This window comes from Rhinolophus ferrumequinum, chromosome 18, assembly GCF_004115265.2.
Source record: "Rhinolophus ferrumequinum isolate MPI-CBG mRhiFer1 chromosome 18, mRhiFer1_v1.p, whole genome shotgun sequence".
NCBI lineage: Eukaryota > Metazoa > Chordata > Mammalia > Chiroptera > Rhinolophidae > Rhinolophus > Rhinolophus ferrumequinum.
Genome location: NC_046301.1, coordinates 41,476,764 through 41,495,100, shown reverse-complemented (window position 1 = coordinate 41,495,100; position 18,337 = coordinate 41,476,764). Strand labels below are relative to the sequence as shown.

The 18,337-nt window shown below is 35.3% G+C and overlaps 1 protein-coding gene across 1 annotated transcript; it reads right to left on the bottom strand.

Annotated features, from left to right (window-relative positions):
* Positions 1 to 12,018: 12,018 nt before the first annotated feature.
* LOC117038296 (60S ribosomal protein L29-like) lies at positions 12,019 to 12,555 on the bottom strand. Its single transcript, XM_033135172.1, has one exon. The coding sequence runs from the start codon at positions 12,553 to 12,555 to the stop codon at positions 12,076 to 12,078; it is 480 nt and encodes a 159-aa protein (XP_032991063.1). The 3' UTR covers positions 12,019 to 12,075.
* Positions 12,556 to 18,337: the final 5,782 nt, after the last annotated feature.

Below are 18,337 nucleotides of genomic sequence, written 5' to 3'. Positions count from 1 at the left end.
TGGTTTCGTTTGTGTTTTCTAACAGAATGAAACTTCCAATAGGCATTACGGTAGTTTAGAGGCCTCACGTTAGCTCAATAGAGTGCTTGTTTGATATCTTGGGAAAGCAGCATCCATTTTCTCTTTGCGATCAACAGAAATATGTTTTCATAAAACTATTACTTTTGATTTTCTCTCTTTACAAGTGCGTATATCTGTTAGCCCCAGGGTGCCATGCGAATAAAAAGAAAGAAATGAGAAAGAGAAGAACCACAGCTTACTGAAGGTGATATTTTCAGATAGTATGTAAAACAAAAGAGGTATAGAATATCTCATTGTAATCAAGAAACATTTGTACATTTTAATGAACTCATCTTTCACAGTCAACTAGAAAAAAATTGTTATCCTTATTCATTTGTTCAAGAATTTGGAAAATGCTAAATCAAAGGGCACCAATCATCTGGAGAAAATATTACTGTTGTTGGAATATAAACAGAGATTCTTTGCTTCTCACAGAACTCAGAAAAATAAACGCTCTTAAAATGCAGATTGCCTCCCATCCCCTGTAATCCTGAAGAAATACCTCCATCTCTGATAAAGTGGAGTGCGTGGTCTTTGAATTTTGACATACCCCGATTTTAACTCAAGCTCTGCCACTTACCATTGGCGTTACATTTAATTAACCTCAGCAAGCCTCGGTTTCCTTAGGTGTTAAAAAAGAAATGGACACCTTGTTCTTCCCTTTTACAGTTTTTAGTAAGAACAAATAATATAACTGATGTATGCTAAAGCAACTAGCCCAGTGCTTTGTATAGAACAGATAATAAATGCTAGCACCCCTTCTCTTTTTCCTGCAGGTCTATCCCATAGTGTGAAATTGATAATCATAGATGATCAATATAAGTAAATAGTGGGACTCGTTGGAAGAATATATCAGTGGAATTAATCCCATTTTCACTAGCATAAATCAATTTGAAGAAGTATCTGCTCTTCAGAGGAACAGAAGTGATTGAATTGTTTCAATGCTTGATATAACTTGATTTTAATTTTGATGGGCAAAATAAAGATCCCACCTGTGTTACGGTGATTAATTATATTATTATTGATAAAAACAAATGCTACCACTTGTTAACTTAGTATGAACCAGGTGCTTGCCCCTCAAGGAAGGTAATATACATCTTATAGGTGAGTACACTAAGGCTCAGAGTCAAGAAGAGATTTCCTCAATGATACACAGCTAATGAGTTAGAAGAACCAGGATTTGAACCAGGATTACTCCCTTTCCATGTTTGACATTTTTGTACCACACAGTGACAGAGATACACCATTGCTACAAACATGCACATTATTTGATTCACAATATAACTGAATCCATGATAAAATTTATTTTTAATTCTCATTTTCATAAATCCTCTGGAAATAATACTCTAGGGGTATGATAATTTCATTTTTGTCCAGTTTTAGTGTCTAACTCTATTTTATTGAGTTTATCTATGTAAGTGACAAAAATGTACTACCATTTTGTATAAGATACCGTCTTACTAGCAAAGGAGGGCAGCCGGTGACTGAGGTGTCAATATTACAGATTTACTGACAAATTGGGGAAGTAAGAGATACATTTTTTCTTTTAGACTTTTGACACTTTCAGGGGGAAGTGAACTAACATTCAAAATGTAGTTACAATGTGACAGGAACTAGGTACATGTAGGGGCATAAAATGCATCCTCTCATTTAATACAACAATGGGTGAGACAAACATTATTATCTCCATCTTACAGTTGAGAAATGGAGGTTAAGTAACTTATGTTAAGTAAGACATACAACTAGGTTTTGAGCCCTGGGAAATACACTTGTATTGAGGAGGTCATTCCATAAGGATGCTAGTAAATGAAGTGTTAGAATTCTTAGCCTTAATTTTCTACTTACTTGACAAAGAAAGTATTCATCACTTTTCCCAGTGGTGCCTTGGCTTATCTCAGGGTCAGGCTGTCTTTCAACAAAGTATTGTACAATTTGAGAAGCATGCACGACTGGAATATCTTTAGCAGAACCCTCAGTCTGCAAGCTCAAAAGGGTGGGGGATAGAGAGGATTGAAGGTGAATTGTAATAATGGGAAATGATGTGACGTGGAAATTTAGATTTGGAAATGATTATTCAGCCAGGAGAGCCTCTCTCCAGGTGTAACCAAGATGTGATCAATAACTGACATTCTCAGCCCTTTTGTCCCCCAGGTGATTTTATTGAACACAGATTTAATTGACCTGAAATAAAAAAAACTTACTTGTTCAGAAAGTTGTGTACCTTGCCAGCAAAATAAACTTTCCTCAGTTCTTGTCATATATGGGGTTTTTCTGCACTTTTACACGGTCATTTCTGAGCAGAAAGGTGTCAGGTCACTCGGCTATAAATCCTTGAAAAGCAACAGTCTATGAGGCCATTTTGATAATGAAAAAGACTATAAAATGTAGTAAGAATTTCCTTTCATTGGGTTTCCTCATTCCAGAAATTAAATTGGATTGGTTACCATGGAAGGATTCCATTACAAGCATGCTCAAGAGGGACAAAGTGGCACACACAAAGGGACCAGCCTATGCAGAAAAAATTGATCTCCCTTGACACTATATAATCCATGAGGACCCTACCTCAAGGGAGTGGACTAGACATGATTGCTCAAGGAAAAATCCCATTTCTTTGTAGAATCACACTATACACTTTGTCTCTATGTGCCTCAGTTTCCCCATCTAAGAAGTAAAAATCGGTCCTACCTTGTCAGACTAGTACAAAGACTCCTGGACCTGAATAACTCAAGAAAATTTAGGCTATGCTTTCCCATGAATCAAATTCTTCCTTTGTACATTTCATATCGTGGTGGCCTGAAAAATCTTAGATGAGCCTCACATTTCTTTCATGTTCAATGAGAGAGTTGAGATAGATTGCCTCTAAAGTCCTTCCCACCTGTAATGCCAAATAATTGCGCTTCCACCAATATCCTAGGAATAAGACAGCCTTTCACTTACAAAATATTCCAGACTCAGCAAGCTGCTTTAGAAGGCAGTGTGGCACAGGAGGAGAACCTTGATTTAGGAGACCCGCACTTGAGTCTCTCGGCCACATCTTGCTGTTTAGACTTTGGCAAGGCATCTCATATCCCAAAACCTGAATTTCTTCATCTATAAAATGAGGACAGTAATCTATCATATGGAAAGGTGGGTAGAATTTTATTAGATTGGGTATATGGAAGTACTTTTACACTATAAAATCCTGCACACATTGAAATATTTTGACTATCATCTAGTACAGCCCATTCATTCGTTAATTTTGCCCCCAACAAAGAGCTTTTTAAATCCAGATTTAAAAAGTAAATGTACTTTTTGTTTTTGTCAAAGTTATGTGTGGGGACAGAGCCAGGAGTGCAGTTTCCAGGCTCTTGCCCTCACGTGGAAAGGTGCTCACTCGGGTAATAAATGGCCATTGACTGTGATTGGATGGCCATCAGCTGTGGCTAGTTGGCTGTCAGCTGTAACCAGTGAGCCATTGGCCATTAATATAACTGCCGTGGCTACGGTAGCAGAAAATGGGGGCTGGCAAGAAGATGGTGGCTGAGCTAGCAAGCGCGGATTGCAGTTAGCATAGCCGATTGTAGCTACCAAGTGAGGTCGGTTGGCAGAGAGAAGCGGACGGCGGGTTGCAGATGGTGTGGCCCCTGCTTCCTGTGTCTCCAACCCAGCCGCCAGCGAGAATATAGTGGTGTGACTCCCCTATCTATGGCTCTGTGGGTGTTCCTTTTTGGCCTCACCATGTCCTGCGTTCTTATGTGAGGAGCGGGACCAGAGACCCCGCATGACGCCCCGCATGACACTGATGCTACCCTGGGATTACTCTTTGTCATCATTCTGGGGATTTTTTTTACTTCTCATATGAATTGCCTATACTTTGGCCCTATGTCTACATCTTTATTGGCTTATTTCCTTATTTTTAAAATGGAGCACCTTCTCCAGTAGCTTCCTGAAAATGTGTGTATTTTGAGAACTTACATGTCTGAAGACATACTTAATCTACCCTTATACTAATTTAATAGTTTGTCCAGGTTTGGAATTTAAGCTGAACATAGTTTTTCCTTATAATTTTGATGGCTTTGCACCAGTATTACTGTTAAAAGGTCTGAGGCTGTTCTGATTTTTTACTCTTTATTTTTTCTTTTGAAATTTTGAAATTTTGAAATTTTTGAAGTTCTGAAATTTTGTGGCAATGTACCTGGACTTATTTTCATTTATGGTGTTAGTGTGGGCATTGGACTAGGTGGCCCTACAATCCTGAGATTTAGTGAGCCTCTTCTTTTTGGCTGTTTTGAACTGAGTACTTTAATGTTCCTTTTCCACAACACTACAGACACACTTCTATAATAGCTTCTATCACAATTTTATAGTTAGTTTTGTATATCCATAGCATACAGCATAACATGCCCCATTATGGAAACCCAACTGATTTTTGTTGTATAAATGAAAACAAAAATTACTTGAGATATTCTGGCAGCATGGACATAGAAAAATAGTATGTAATATAGATATTAAAAATTAACAGCTAAAGTTGTATTGGTTTTCTGAAAATACACTTCCACTTTCAAGATTTTATAATTTGCTAAGAGTTTTATAACTTTTTGTAATGAATGGCTTAGTTGTCAGCCTGAACAAATTCTAGATTGCTATCTGCAACCACTTGAAACTTGAAAGGAGAGAAATAAAAATAGTTTAAGGTTCCTAAGTTTTCTAAAGACCTTTACACATCCATTGTTGGTTATAATCAATGTGTTTATAACCAAGGAAAAGGAAGTGTTCTGGAGACAGGCCCTTCTTTAACATTTGTGAGACTTGAGACAAAAATATAATGGCAGGCCTCATATATATATGTCTAAATACTTAAAATTTATAACTCAGGCTTTAAAAATTTTAAATAAAATATGCTCTAGCCTAGTACCTTAATAAGTATACTTTCATCAGGATCTGGAAGGCCCAATAGCATTTCAATTCTGGGATTCCTTGGAAGCCCAGGAGGAGCCGGTCTTCAGCTTGTCCCTTATATCTTTTTACCTCCCACCAGGTCTGTCTGGTCTTTGAGATACTCAACTGGCTCCCACGTAGACACATAGAAACTATAGCCACATGGCTCAGCTCCTTTCACATGCTCAGCAAACAATCACCTTTGGTCAGTGTTTGGGAAAATGGTAAACACACTGATGGCCCAGTAAACGCTTGGGGGTAGTCTTGGAACAGCAGCCTGTACAAGCCCTGAAAGTGGACTAGGAACCACCTGGGCAAGGAATTCCAGGGTCTCATGGAGAGATGTCTAGAGAGCAAGAATGAGATCCAGGTGGGCATGTCTCCTTGGCTCTGCCAACTCCTCCATCGGAGGAGAGCCAGAATGGGGCCCTCAAAGTGCAGGATCCAGGACAGAGTCTCCTCCTGACTGGGGCTGACTGTGGGACTCCCAGAGAGTAAGAGGAACCTGGCTGTGATCATTTGGTCAACTGACGGCAACTTTGATAAGGAATCACAGGTTGTTCTCGTCTATTCCTTTGACCTCTTACTGCCTCTGCCAACTCCTTAATCAATTCCATTAACCAAGCAGGAAGGAACTAAGCAAGTTCAGTCCTTTTACTTTGCATTAAAAAAAATAGCTATGGAACATGAGACTTCTTGATAGCTTAGGCTGGTCCAGCCTAAGTCATAAATCAGAATTTAAATGTCTCATGGTTTGAGGTAAGACCTAAGCTGACATTATCCTCCCCTTTTATGAAGCCTTGGAGGCTCACAAACCCAGATTTAGATTTGGTGGTTTGGATATTAAAAACTGGTTCTTTCACTGGGTTTTGTGTTACCACTTCAAATTCCACTGGACAAGAAACAAGGGATATGGTAAGAAAGCTAAGAATACAAAGAATGCCCATTGAGAGCTCTGAGAAGGACACTCAATGAGAATTTGGAAACTCAAAATATCTTTGCTCTTGATGGATCAAATAATGAATGTGGACAGAGCTAAAAAAAAAAATTGAATTTCAAAAACTTTATAAATGACTCATGTATTAAACAAAATTTACAGTCCTTCCCCTCACCCACCAGCTGCCTTTGTTCTGCTCCAATATTTATAAAGTACCTGTAATTGCTTCATTTCTTCTACTGTTTGTGTTAGGCTACAGGAATGCAAAGGGAAAACAAACCAAAATAGCCGAGGCTTAGGGTGATTTTCAAATAGGAATTGCTTTTTCAGATTGATAAGTTTTTAGCTAGGTTGATAAAGAAAAAAAGAGAAAAATATCAGGAATGAAAAAATGGGATAGCTTTACAGGTCCTATAGACGTCAAGGTATAATAAAGGGATACTACATACAACTGTATGTCAAAAAATGTGATGGCTTAAATGAAATTGACAAATTCCTTAGAACCAGAATTTTCCATAAAGAAAGATGCAGGGACAAATGGTTTCACTGAAAAATTTTATAAATATTTGAGAAAACTAATATCAATTCTACCAAAGCTCTTCCCAAAAATAAAGGAGAATACAATTCCCAACTCATTTATGGAGTCCAGAATTATCCTAATATCGAATTCAAATAAGACACAAGAAAGAAAATTATAGACCAATATGCTCCATGAGCATAAATGGACAAATCGTTTAAAAAATGTTGGCAAATCAAATCCATCAATATATAAAAATGGTAAGGCAATATGAGATAGTGAGAATTATCTCACAAATGTTGCTTTGGTTTAGCTTTTTAAAAAGTCTGTTGATGTACAACTTACCACATTACCAGAGTTCAGGATAAAATTATGTAATAATCTCAATTGATGCAGAAAAGCACCCATTCGTGATAAATACTCTCAGAAAACTAGCGAGGGAAAGAAATTTCCTTAACCTGATAAAAGGTATCTATGAAATCTATGAAAAGCTTATAGTTATCATTATACTTGATGTTATATTGAAGGGCTTTTCCCCTACAGATTGGAAACAGACCCAGGATATATGATCTCATTATTTCTAGTCAATATTGTTCTAGAAGTCCTAGCCAATGCATTAAGACATTGAATAGAAATGAATATCATGCACATTAGAACAGAAGAGATAAAACTATACGTATTTGTCTAGGAAGAAAATTCACTGTAGTTGTGTAGAAAATATTAAGAAAGTTACATGAAAATGAATATAATTAACAAGTGAATTTAGCACATTCTCAAGATACAAATGCAACATACAAAAATTGTCTTTTAAATAGAATAGCTATAGACAATTTGAAGATGAAATATTAAAAAAATCACTTCCAATAATATGGACGACAACATAAAATACTTAGGAATGAATTTGATGAAGAGGATGCAAGACTCCTTACTGAAAACTAAAAAAAGTTGCAGAGAAAAACAAAAAGAAAACTAAATGAATGGAAAGATATACTGCATTCATAAACTAGAAGATTCAATTTTGTTAAGATTTCAAGTCTTTCCAATTGATCTATAGATTTAGCAAAATTCCAATAAAGTCTTAACAGTGACTTTATGTACAAATGGACAATCTGCATCTAAAATTTATATGGAAATGTAAAGGATCTAAACAAACCAAAGCAAGTTTGAAAAAGAACAAAGTTGGAGGATTTAAGTTACCTGATTTTAAGACCTACCATGAACCTATAGCAATCAAAATAGTGTAGTATTGGCAGGAGGACAGATAAGCAAATTAATGGAACTGAACAGAGTCCAGAAATAAGTCCACACTGTATAGGCAATTGATTTCTGACAAAGTTGCCAGGTTAATTCAATGTGGAAAGGATAGTCTTTTCAACAAATTGGATACTCACAAGAAAAAAAGTAAACTTTGATCTCTACTTCACACAATACATAAAAAAATTGAAAGTAATTAATTCACAGACCTAAACTTAAAACTAAAGTTCTAGTGCAAAAAAAAACTAAAACTTCTAGTGCAAAAAAATTTTTTGACTTTGGAACAGGCAAAGTTTTTTAAGACATAACACAAAAAGCATTAACTGTGGGGAAAAAATTGATAAATTGGACTTCATCAAAATTCAAAACTGTTTCTCAAAAGTGTGGTGGACTTTTTAATAATCACAATTTCCCCTCATCCTAATATGCCCACTTCTTTGCAATGTGACTTTGCCATTTCTCACATCCATAGACAGAGCCTTTGTTTTTCTCAGTGCCTTGAATAAAAGCCTGATCCTGTGACTTGCTTGAACCAAGTAAATGTGGCAGAAGTGATATTCTTCAAGTTTCAGAGCCTAGGTCTCAAGCCATGCAGCTTCTGCCTTTGCTTTCTTCGGAGCCTCTCCATTGAGGCTGCCATGTAAGGAAGTCAGTCTGCCCTCTGAAGAATAAGAAGCCACGTGGAGGAGGACCAAAGTTCCCCAGTCAATAGCCAGTATCAACCTCCACGCATGTGCACATCTTGAGCCTTCTAGTCCCGTTGACCCTCCAGATAAATCAAGCCTCACAAATGATGCCAAACTAAACCAAAAGAGGAGATACTCAGGCAAACCATAGAATTGTGGAAAATAATAAATCATCGTTGCTTTAAGCCATGAGTTTTGGGGGTGCTTTAGGATACAACAAATGCTAAATGAAAGAAAAATTACTACTTGGAGATGGGGTGCTGTGCAATCAAAACCTAAAACGTGTCATTGCCTTGGGGACTAACTGGCAGATGGAGGCAGGAAGAATGTAGAAAAAAACAGAGCGAAGACTGAGAGATCACAGGAAAGTTCTAATGGATGCCGGAGATAGACCCAAGTTATGTAATGGTAGAAAGATTGGCAAAATTGTTATCTGTAGCAGTTTGGAAGCTAGAGATACATTTAATTAATTTGTGGGTGTGGATGAGGAGATTTTCAGGCAGAACGTTGAAAGTATCAATGTCATTTTTAAACTATGCTATATGATACATGAAGAGATAAGTGAACTGAAGAAGGAACTGTTGGTTTTTAAGGAAAAATTAAGACATGTGTTAGGCTCAGTAATGGAAAATAAAACTAACTTGGAAAATGCAACTATTTCTTATTTCCAGTCTCTCCCAGCAAAAAGTCTTCAAGTACTAAATCATCTCAGGGTAAAGATCAAGTTATGGGTGTGGCTATAAGATAGTTTTTTAAGAGTTTGAAACAATTTCAAGTGGTGCCTAGAAGACCCTCTTTTCTTCACAAAGGACTTCTAAGAATCCTAAGGGATTCACATGGCCCAAAAGAGAGGAGCCTCTCTTAAAAAGAATTACAGAAGTAGCTTTGGGGACATTTAATGAATCCCAAATTCAGAAAGCAGAATGTTTGAAAGGATTGTATTAGAAAAAACACCCCCAGCATTACAGACACGTGGTTCTTCCACCTCTTTGCATTCATTGTTTTGTCCCCTCTAAAGTGACTTCTGGAGCTTCTACTCTATAGACACTGCTCTGTTAGTGGATGATAATCAATGGCCTCCTAATTACATATCAAATGGACTTTTTATTCTTGCCTTATTCCCCTTGAACTTTTTGGAATATTTCACACTATTGCTTTCTTCCATTTTCTTGAGTTTTCTTTCCATCTGATACTGCACAAACCTAATTTTCCTTCTGTTTCTTCAATAAATTCTTCTCTGACCTCTTTATGATTCTTCTTTTCCTTGCTCACTGAATAGTTAGTTCTTGACCATCTCTTCTTCTTTTTCTGTTTTTATTTCCAGGGTAACCTCACAGTAATCCTATGATTTAAACTATCATTTCTATATGGAATTTAAATGTACGTCTTCACACCCTGCTCTAATTTTGGAACTCTAGTCCTACCATTTCAACTGCTTTTAAATCAGTAAGTCTGCCCTTTGAAGCCCAACTCATTTAAGGCAACTTTATTTACCTTTGTATCTCCAGAGCCTAGCACGGTGCCAGGAATGATGTCTAACATATAAATGGGTATGGAATTTAGGGGTGGTTAGGTGGTAAGTACAAGATGATCCTTAATTTATTATTTGGGTAACTGCAGAGATGATGGTTGTTAACTGAGATGGGGAATGGAGAAAGAAGAGAATGTAAAAGAAGAGGAAGAAAAAAAGAAAAAGAATTGTATGTAATTTTGAGCATGTTAAGTTTGAGATCCCAACTGTATACTGACACCAGAGTAAACTTCCTACAACACAGCTTGATCATGACATGACTTCCTTGTTCGAAAGCCTTCTATGGTTCCTCACTGTCGACCAAATCCATATCAAACACTCTATCCTGGAATTTAAGATCCTCCACAATCTGGCCACAACGTAGTTTTCCAAAATGACCTCAGATCCTTTCCTTCTACCAAACATCTGCTTTTCATCTCCTGGGCATGCGTCAGACGTTCCACCCACTGAGCCACTCCTTCCATCTGGAATGCACTCCTTCAAAACCCTATTCATGCTTTAGGACTCAACTCAAATAACATTTTATATAATTAGAATTGTTTCTCCAATTACTCCAGACAGAAAGACTTCTACCTCTGAGGACATATCAATCTTGTTATATGTACTGATCATATAACATTCCTTCATACTCGTGGTATAGTTATTCACATATATGTTTTATTACACCTATGAGACTTAAAGCTTTAAGAGGGTAGAGATTGTGTTTCATTTTTGTTTTCAGTCTTTCCAAGCACCTAGCCCACTGTCATGCTTAAAAAATGAAATAGCCAGTTGTTTACCAGCAAAATGAGTTTATTCGGGAATAGCAGAAAATTGCAATTCGGTACAAGCAAGCTGCAGCCAAACGATAGGCAAATCTGGAGAAGGAAGGAAAGGGGTCTTCTTCTATAGAAGAAAGGAAGGAATTGGGAGGTGTGGTTTTGAACAAAAGTCCATTGGAGGAGAGCGAAATTGGCGTTGTCTCTGCTTCTCATCAGCTGGGTTGTTTGCTGGGCAAGGAGAAAAATCTCCCTTCTGATGGGGTAGGAAAGCAAGCTACTTCCTGTTGAGGTTTGTGAAAGGCAACCAGTGATAACATGTGAGAGCTCCCACTCCCGGGCTTCCCCACTCCATTTAGAATAAGGCTTTCTGGGGCAGCCAGTTAGCTCATTTGGTTAGAGCGCGATGCTGGTAGCACCAAGGTTGCCGGTTGGATCCCCGCATGGGCCACTGTGTGCTGCGCCCTCCTTAAAAAGAAAATAATAATAATAATAAAATAAGGTTTTCTGTACTTTTGCACCGCCATGTGGCATATAATAAATGCTTAAAAAATAATAATAAAATGAAAGAATAGAATAGAGATGAATGAATAATTGAAGGCAAGAAGAAATGAATGGATGAAGTAGTTGAGAGTAACTGCTCCCCAGTTGTATTTATATGTATATACCCTTCAGCAAGTCCTTACTAACTATAATGAATGTGCCAACACTGAATGAAGCATGTGTTCAAGAGAAAATAAGAGGCCAAGAAGTATAGAATGACTATCAAAGTTTGGGCTAATTGATCGATGGCTTGGAGTTTGTGGCTTTTGGGCCCAGGTAGAACTTCTGTGCCAATTAGTAGAATAGACAGTAAAAATAGAAGCCAAGTGAAATGTTTATACTTTTCCAGGCTCGCTACATATAAATTATTAATGTTTCCTGATACTACATTTTTCCTGAATATATTTAAATGTAAATACATTGGTGGAAGCAGAAAATACATTTATATTTCCATTGTTCCAATGTAATTTATAAAACTAACATTTATTATATGTTTCTGATTACAAAATACATACATATTCATTGTAGAAAATTTGTAAAGTGCAGAGAGGCACAAAGGTGAAATTAAAATTATTTATAAGCTCCCTTCTGAAATATACATTTATTAACATATTGGTATATATTCTTTTAGGGTTTTCTTTTTCTTAAATATGGGATAATACTATCTTCTAATTTGCTTTCCTTCTCTTAGTATGCTTGGAATATTTTCTACGTAATAAAGCATTCTTTTGTTTTGTTTTGTTTTGTTTTGTTTTTTGCCAGATCCTGCCTCAGCTTTATTGGTCCAGATAGCACAGGAGGACACCAGCCCCATGCAGACAGCAGCCCAGGGTCCCCCAGTCTCTCCGTCCTCCATCGGCAGACAGAGGCCTCTACTCTGGAGCCTTCATGGCAGCCTGGGCACCTTTGGGAGCCGGGGCCTGAGCTGGAGGCGGAGCTGCAGCTGCAGTACCAGCTGGGGCCTTGGTTTGAGCCTTGCCCTTGGCCTTTGGCCGGCAGAGCCTGAGACCCTTGGCGATGCGGGCTCGAGCATGTTTCCCAAGCTTGGGGTGGGTGATGTAGGCAAGTCGACTGAGCTTGAGGCTGCCGCCATTTGGGATCTTGGGCTTGACCTCCTTGGGCTTTCCGAGGGCCTTGATGGCCTCAGCCCGTGCACTCAAGGCCCCGGCGTTGTTGGCCTGCATCTTCTTCAGGCCCTTCTTGTTGTGTTTCTTGGCAATGCGCATGTTCCTCAGGAACTTGGGGTCCACCCCCTTAAGAGATTCGTATCTTTGTGATCGGGGTTTCTTGATGCCGTTTCTGTGCCATTTTCGGTACTGGATGTGCGTGGTGTGATTCTTGGACTTGGCCATATCTGCACCCAAGCCGGCAACTCCCCAATTCCTGGGACCGGAAGAGAAGAAGGAAGCTAAAGCATTCTTAATAGAACATAACTTTTGGTGATTGTTGCATATTCCATCATATCATGTAGTCAATTTGTTACTCATTGACATTTAGCTTGTTTTGAACATTTCATAATTATACATAACTCTGTGATAAACATCCCTATACTCAAAGCTTTAGCACCTCTCTCACTATAGTTTGATAAATTCTAATTCTCGGTCAAAGAGTATGCACAGTCTTATGGCTTTTCATACATATTGCCAGAAGGTTTTGTTTGTTTTGTTTTTAAGAAATTTACACTTTCATTAACACCATATTAAATTTTCTATTGCCCCATACCTCCTTCACCAGTTTTATAGGTAAAAAGTTATACTTCATTGTTTAATTTACATGTATCTGAGTTCCTGTGTATTAAATTTCCTCCTAACTTGTTGATACGAGCCCTTTATTTCTTCTTTTGCCACTTGAGGGTTTATATCCTTTTTTCTTTTTTATTGTATTAATGTTTTAAGAGCTTTTTATATATTAAAGATATTAATCTTTCGTTATATACTACAATCATAATTTTCCAGTTTTCGTATGCCTGTGAACTTCATTTATCTTGATTTTTTTACACATAAAATGCTTTCATTTTCTGTTTCCAGAAACATATGAATTCTACTTTTACTTGTATAAGCTCCCTTCTGAAAGAGTGTGTTTTTGCTTGTTCTTTTATTTCATTTTTAATATTTTAAACTTTAAATTAATCCATAGTTTATACTGAAGATATTGTGAGATGGGATTATGACTTTATTTCCCGCCCCCCCAATAATTAGGTAATCCTCCTAGTATTATTAATTATTGAATGATTTCGTTTTTTGAAAAATTTGAAACGCCACCTTTACCATATATTACATTTTTACACATACCATTATCTGCTCTAGACTTTCTATTTTGTTTCATTTATTTGTTTATCTATTCTGAGAGGATACTTTTTATTATTGTAGAATTATAATGCGTATAAATATTTACTAATGTAATTCCACCCTACTTTTCTTCTTTTTAGAAGTTTATTGGCTCTTCTCATCTATTTATTTTTCCAGATAAACTTTTTAAATGATTTACTCAAGTTCCAAAAATGTCCTTTAAGGATTTTATTGGGATTTCATTAAGATTCATAAATAATGGTGAACTGAGAATTTGCAAAATCCTGTCTACCCATCTAGAAACATGATTTTATTCTAGCTCATCTTTCCTCAGTTTTCTCATGCATCAAGTAAATTTCTTATTACATTTATGTCTAGAAATCTCATTTTGTTGTTATTGCTTTAATGAATGGAATCTTAACTCATATTTTCTGACAGAATATTGCTGACGAAGTGTATATTTATTTTGCAACTGGCCAATTTAGTGAACTCTCCTAACACCTAAGAAGCTTATTTACTTCTCTCCCATTAAGTATATCACCTATAAGTATTTGTTTATTGGTTTTGCCATCCTTTTCTATTTCATTTGTAGTTCTTTTTTATTCTAGATATTGATTTTTTATTGGATTTTGATTTTATATATATACCTTCTCCAAGTTGTCACCCAGCTATTAACTGTACATATCGTATATTTCATTTAACAGAATTCTTTCATGTTGATGCAAAGTCATCAAAGCTTCACCTTACAGTTGGTGGTTTGGGGGTACCATTTAAAATGCCATTCCCCACCCTTAGGTGTGATTTACTCCAACTTCTTTATTAACTTTATAGTTTCACATTTTGATCTTTAATCCATTTGGAATATATTTTTGCAAATAGTATGAGGTAAATTTCCTCCATATTATAAGCCAGTTTTCTAACACTATTAACTAAATAATCCATTCTATTGATATCAACTTGTGGTTATCACCTCTTTGATAAATCAGAAACACATATGCAGGAGTGTAATTTTGAGTTCTCTTTTTTCTACTTATATCTATTTGCCTTCATATCTGATAGGGTAAATTGCCTCATTACACTTTATTTTTTCAAAATTGATTCAGCTATTCAAGAAATTCCATTCTTCCATATAAATTTTTAAATAAGTTTTTGAGTTTCTAAAAAGAGTCCTATTGGAATTTTAATTGGCTTTGCATTGACTTTATACACTGATTTGGTCAGATTAAAATCTTTATATCATTGGACGCTCCATCTCACTCATGAGCGTGGCCCGTCTTTCTATTTTATTCAAATCTTCCTTTATAATATCCTATGAGTTGAAAATTTTTTCTCTATAGAAGTTGTGGGTATTCTACGTACTTTATAAAACTTGTTGTGACTGTGAATTATACCTGATTTTCATATTGGTTATTGCTGTCATAGAGGAATTCTATAAAAGTTTGGCTGAACTCTCTTGTTAATTCTAACAGCCCCTGTTAGGTTTCCGGCACAGGTGATCATATTATCGGCAAATCACTATTGTTTTGATTTTTCCCTTCGTAACCTTCTATCTTTTATATTCCATGTTATGTTAAAAGTAGTAGTGATGGAGAAAATGCTTGTTTTATTCCTGATCTTAAGGGGAATATGTCCGTAAGACTCTCTGTTGAGTTTGATGTTTGCTTTAGGGTTTGGGTGTAAAATCTTTATCAAGTTGAAAAAGTTTCCTTTTATTCTCCATTTTCTAAGAGATATTTTTAAAAATCATAAATAAGTATTTTAATTTAATTTATGAAATACTTTCTCTGCATCTACTTTTAATGTGGTAAATTTCATTGATAGATTTTCTGATGTTAATTGCCCTTACTTCTTAGGATAAACTGTTGATCAGGCTGCACGTTCATAGGTGTAGTTAGCTAATGTTTTCTCTAGAATTTGTGCATCTATGCTCATGTATAAAATTGTTTATCTATTTTTTTCTTTCTTATACCATCCCCCTGTTCATTTTGTTGATATTATCTAGAATTTTAATTTTTGAATTGTAAATCTATTTCAGTAAGTCCTTCATTTACATTATACTGTCTTCCTGAATTAATTTCTCTTCCTGCTGGAATACTCTCAAAGAGTGTTTCCTAGAGTCAGTGGAATTGTAATAGATATATACGATGTCAGAGGGGCAATAGATTGGGGGAGGGGTTATCACTTAATGAGGGGTGAAATGTCTAACTATTACATTGTTCTGTACACCTGAAGTTAATTTTTTTCAAAAGTGTGTATACATTTTTTGGCACCCTCTGTGGCACAGAGGGTGTGTGTACACATACATATGTATATGTATATATATATACACACACAGAGGGTGCCAAAAAAGTGTATGCACTTTTAAAGAAAAACTGTATTAAGATTGTAATAATATATATTGAATAACAAAAGATGAATACAAGTCACGTGTATACATTTTTTGGCACCCCCGATATATATATATTTGTTATAAATTTTACCAATATAAAGGCTGTGTAGCACACAATTTGCAAATAGTAATAAACTATGTAATATTCTTCATTGTAAAAAAAAAAAGTATTTGTAGCAAACTCTTCCGTGCATAAAAATATTTTTAGTACTCAGTTATTTTTAAATGATGGTTTCTGTGGATTTAAAATACCAGGCTTTAAAATAATTCCTTCAACATTTTGAAAATATTTCTCCATTGCCATCTGCTCTGGTGCTAGCTACACTTAAGAAGTCTGATGTCAAACTGAATCTTGTTCCTCTTCTTTGTTCTGTAGGTGACCTTCTTCTTTGTTCTGGAAGCTTTTGGAAATCTCTCTTTGGTTCTGATGCTTTTTAATTCTATAATTTACTATGTGCGTGCTTAGTGTGGGATTTTTTATATTTATTCTGTACTTCTTTTTAATCTGAAGGTTATATATCTTTGAAATATGGGAAATTCTCAGTCATTTATTTCCTCTCAACTATTTTTTTTTCTCTTCTGGCATTTGTAAATATGTTATATATTTCTTGTTTTCTTAATAATTCTTGGTGTTTTCTGGGAGAGTTCTTTAATATGACCTTTTAAAATTATTACCTGTTGCTATTCAAGCTATCAATTGAACTCTTTCCATTATATTTTTTTATATCTAATATGTCCAGATAATTTTTCTTTAAGGCTTCTTCCTCCTTCAGTGTTGAACACGTCCCTCTTTTACTTTTCCCTTTTATGTATTGATTTTGAACTTTATTTTTAAAAGTATTTTACTATACATTGTTCTCTTGGACTTGTGTTCTTCACACAATGTTTTAAGATTCATCCAAATCATTGTATGCTATTGTAGTTCTTTCATTTTCTCTGCTATGAAGTATTTGATTGTATGAACTTACACAATTTAACTTTTCCCTGTCAATAGACATCTAGAGTGTTTCCAATATTTGATATTATGAGTAGTGCTGCTATAACATTTTTGTACATATCTATTCAGACATATGTGCTAAATTTTTCTTGAGTATATATCTAGGAGTGGCATTGCTGAGTTGTGGGGTATAAGGATGTTCAAATTTACATGATAATGTCAAATAGATTTTTTAAATAACTGTATCAATTTACACTCTCAGTAATTATACATGGGGATATCATTGATGCACCCTCTTGCCAAAACTCAATATAATCAGATTTTTAAAATTTTTACAGATCAAAGTAGTACAAAAAATGGCATCTCATTTTGTCTTCTTTATTTTCTTGATTACTAGTGGGGTTGGACATCTCTTCACTTTTTTTTTATTAGCCGTAAGCTTTCCTTTCTGTGGAATTCAGAAAACCCTTTCCCCCCAATTGAGTTGTTTGCTTCTTTCTTATTGACTTGTAGAAATTTTAAAATATATTCTTAATTAGAATATGTTATTGGTTATATAAGTATCTCTTACCAGTTTGTTGTTTGATTTTTCATTTTTTAAAAGTATGTTTGTTTGTTTGTTTTGAGTTTTAACAATCTTAATGTGGTTGAATCTATGAATTTTCTCTTTAAAGCTAATGTTTTTAGTGTATTATTTAAGAAATCCTACCTTAAGGCCAGAAAGACATTTATCTATACTTTTTCTAAAAGTTTTAAAGGTTCACTTTTGACATTTATGCTCTTAGAATATTTTTCTTTATTTTGTAGTTCTCTTTATTTTCTTTATTTTTCTCAGTAGTAGCACATACTTATAATCCAGGGACTCATGTCTTTCTTCATTGCTGGAAGACTCTCAACCATTGTTATTTTGCATTTTATTCTGTTATTTTACAGAACTCCTATTTAATGGAAGTGGAGAATTCTCAATATATTATCCACCTTTCAACAGCTCTTTCTTTCTTAAAATATCTGTATTTCTTTATGTGTATTTTAGAGAAAAAAATTTTAGTACTTTCTTCCAATTAACTAATTCTCCCTTTAATTGTATCTAGTCAAGAGATTATCCTGGTATTGAGTTTATTAGTTCAACAACTATATTTTTCAACTGAATTTCAATTTTTAAAAAAATCCACTTGTTTTCTTTATGTTTCATAATTTTGTTCTTATTTTTGCTATTATTCCCTTATTTATCTCTTAGAGGGCCCTAAACATACTTATTTTGACATCTATTTCAGATTGTACTGTTATTTTATTTCTTTTTTGCAGTTAAGTCATATTCTGATTATTGATTTTGTTGGCTTTTTTCTTATCTTTTATTTTCTTTGGAATTTATATTTTTAGGCTTATTTTGAATGGGTGGATATTTTTCCCTCTCACTCTTTTCTTTGGGGTCACTCTCCATTAGTGGTCTTGAAATAACTGTCCCTAAGACCCCACAACCATGCCTTATATTAGTGGCCTAGGACTCCTGCTCTCTTAAA

Bases quoted from the DNA above. Each gene is read 5' to 3' on its own strand.
- LOC117038296 (XM_033135172.1), bottom strand. From the start codon at position 12,555: ATGGCCAAGTCCAAGAATCACACCACGCACATCCAGTACCGAAAATGG.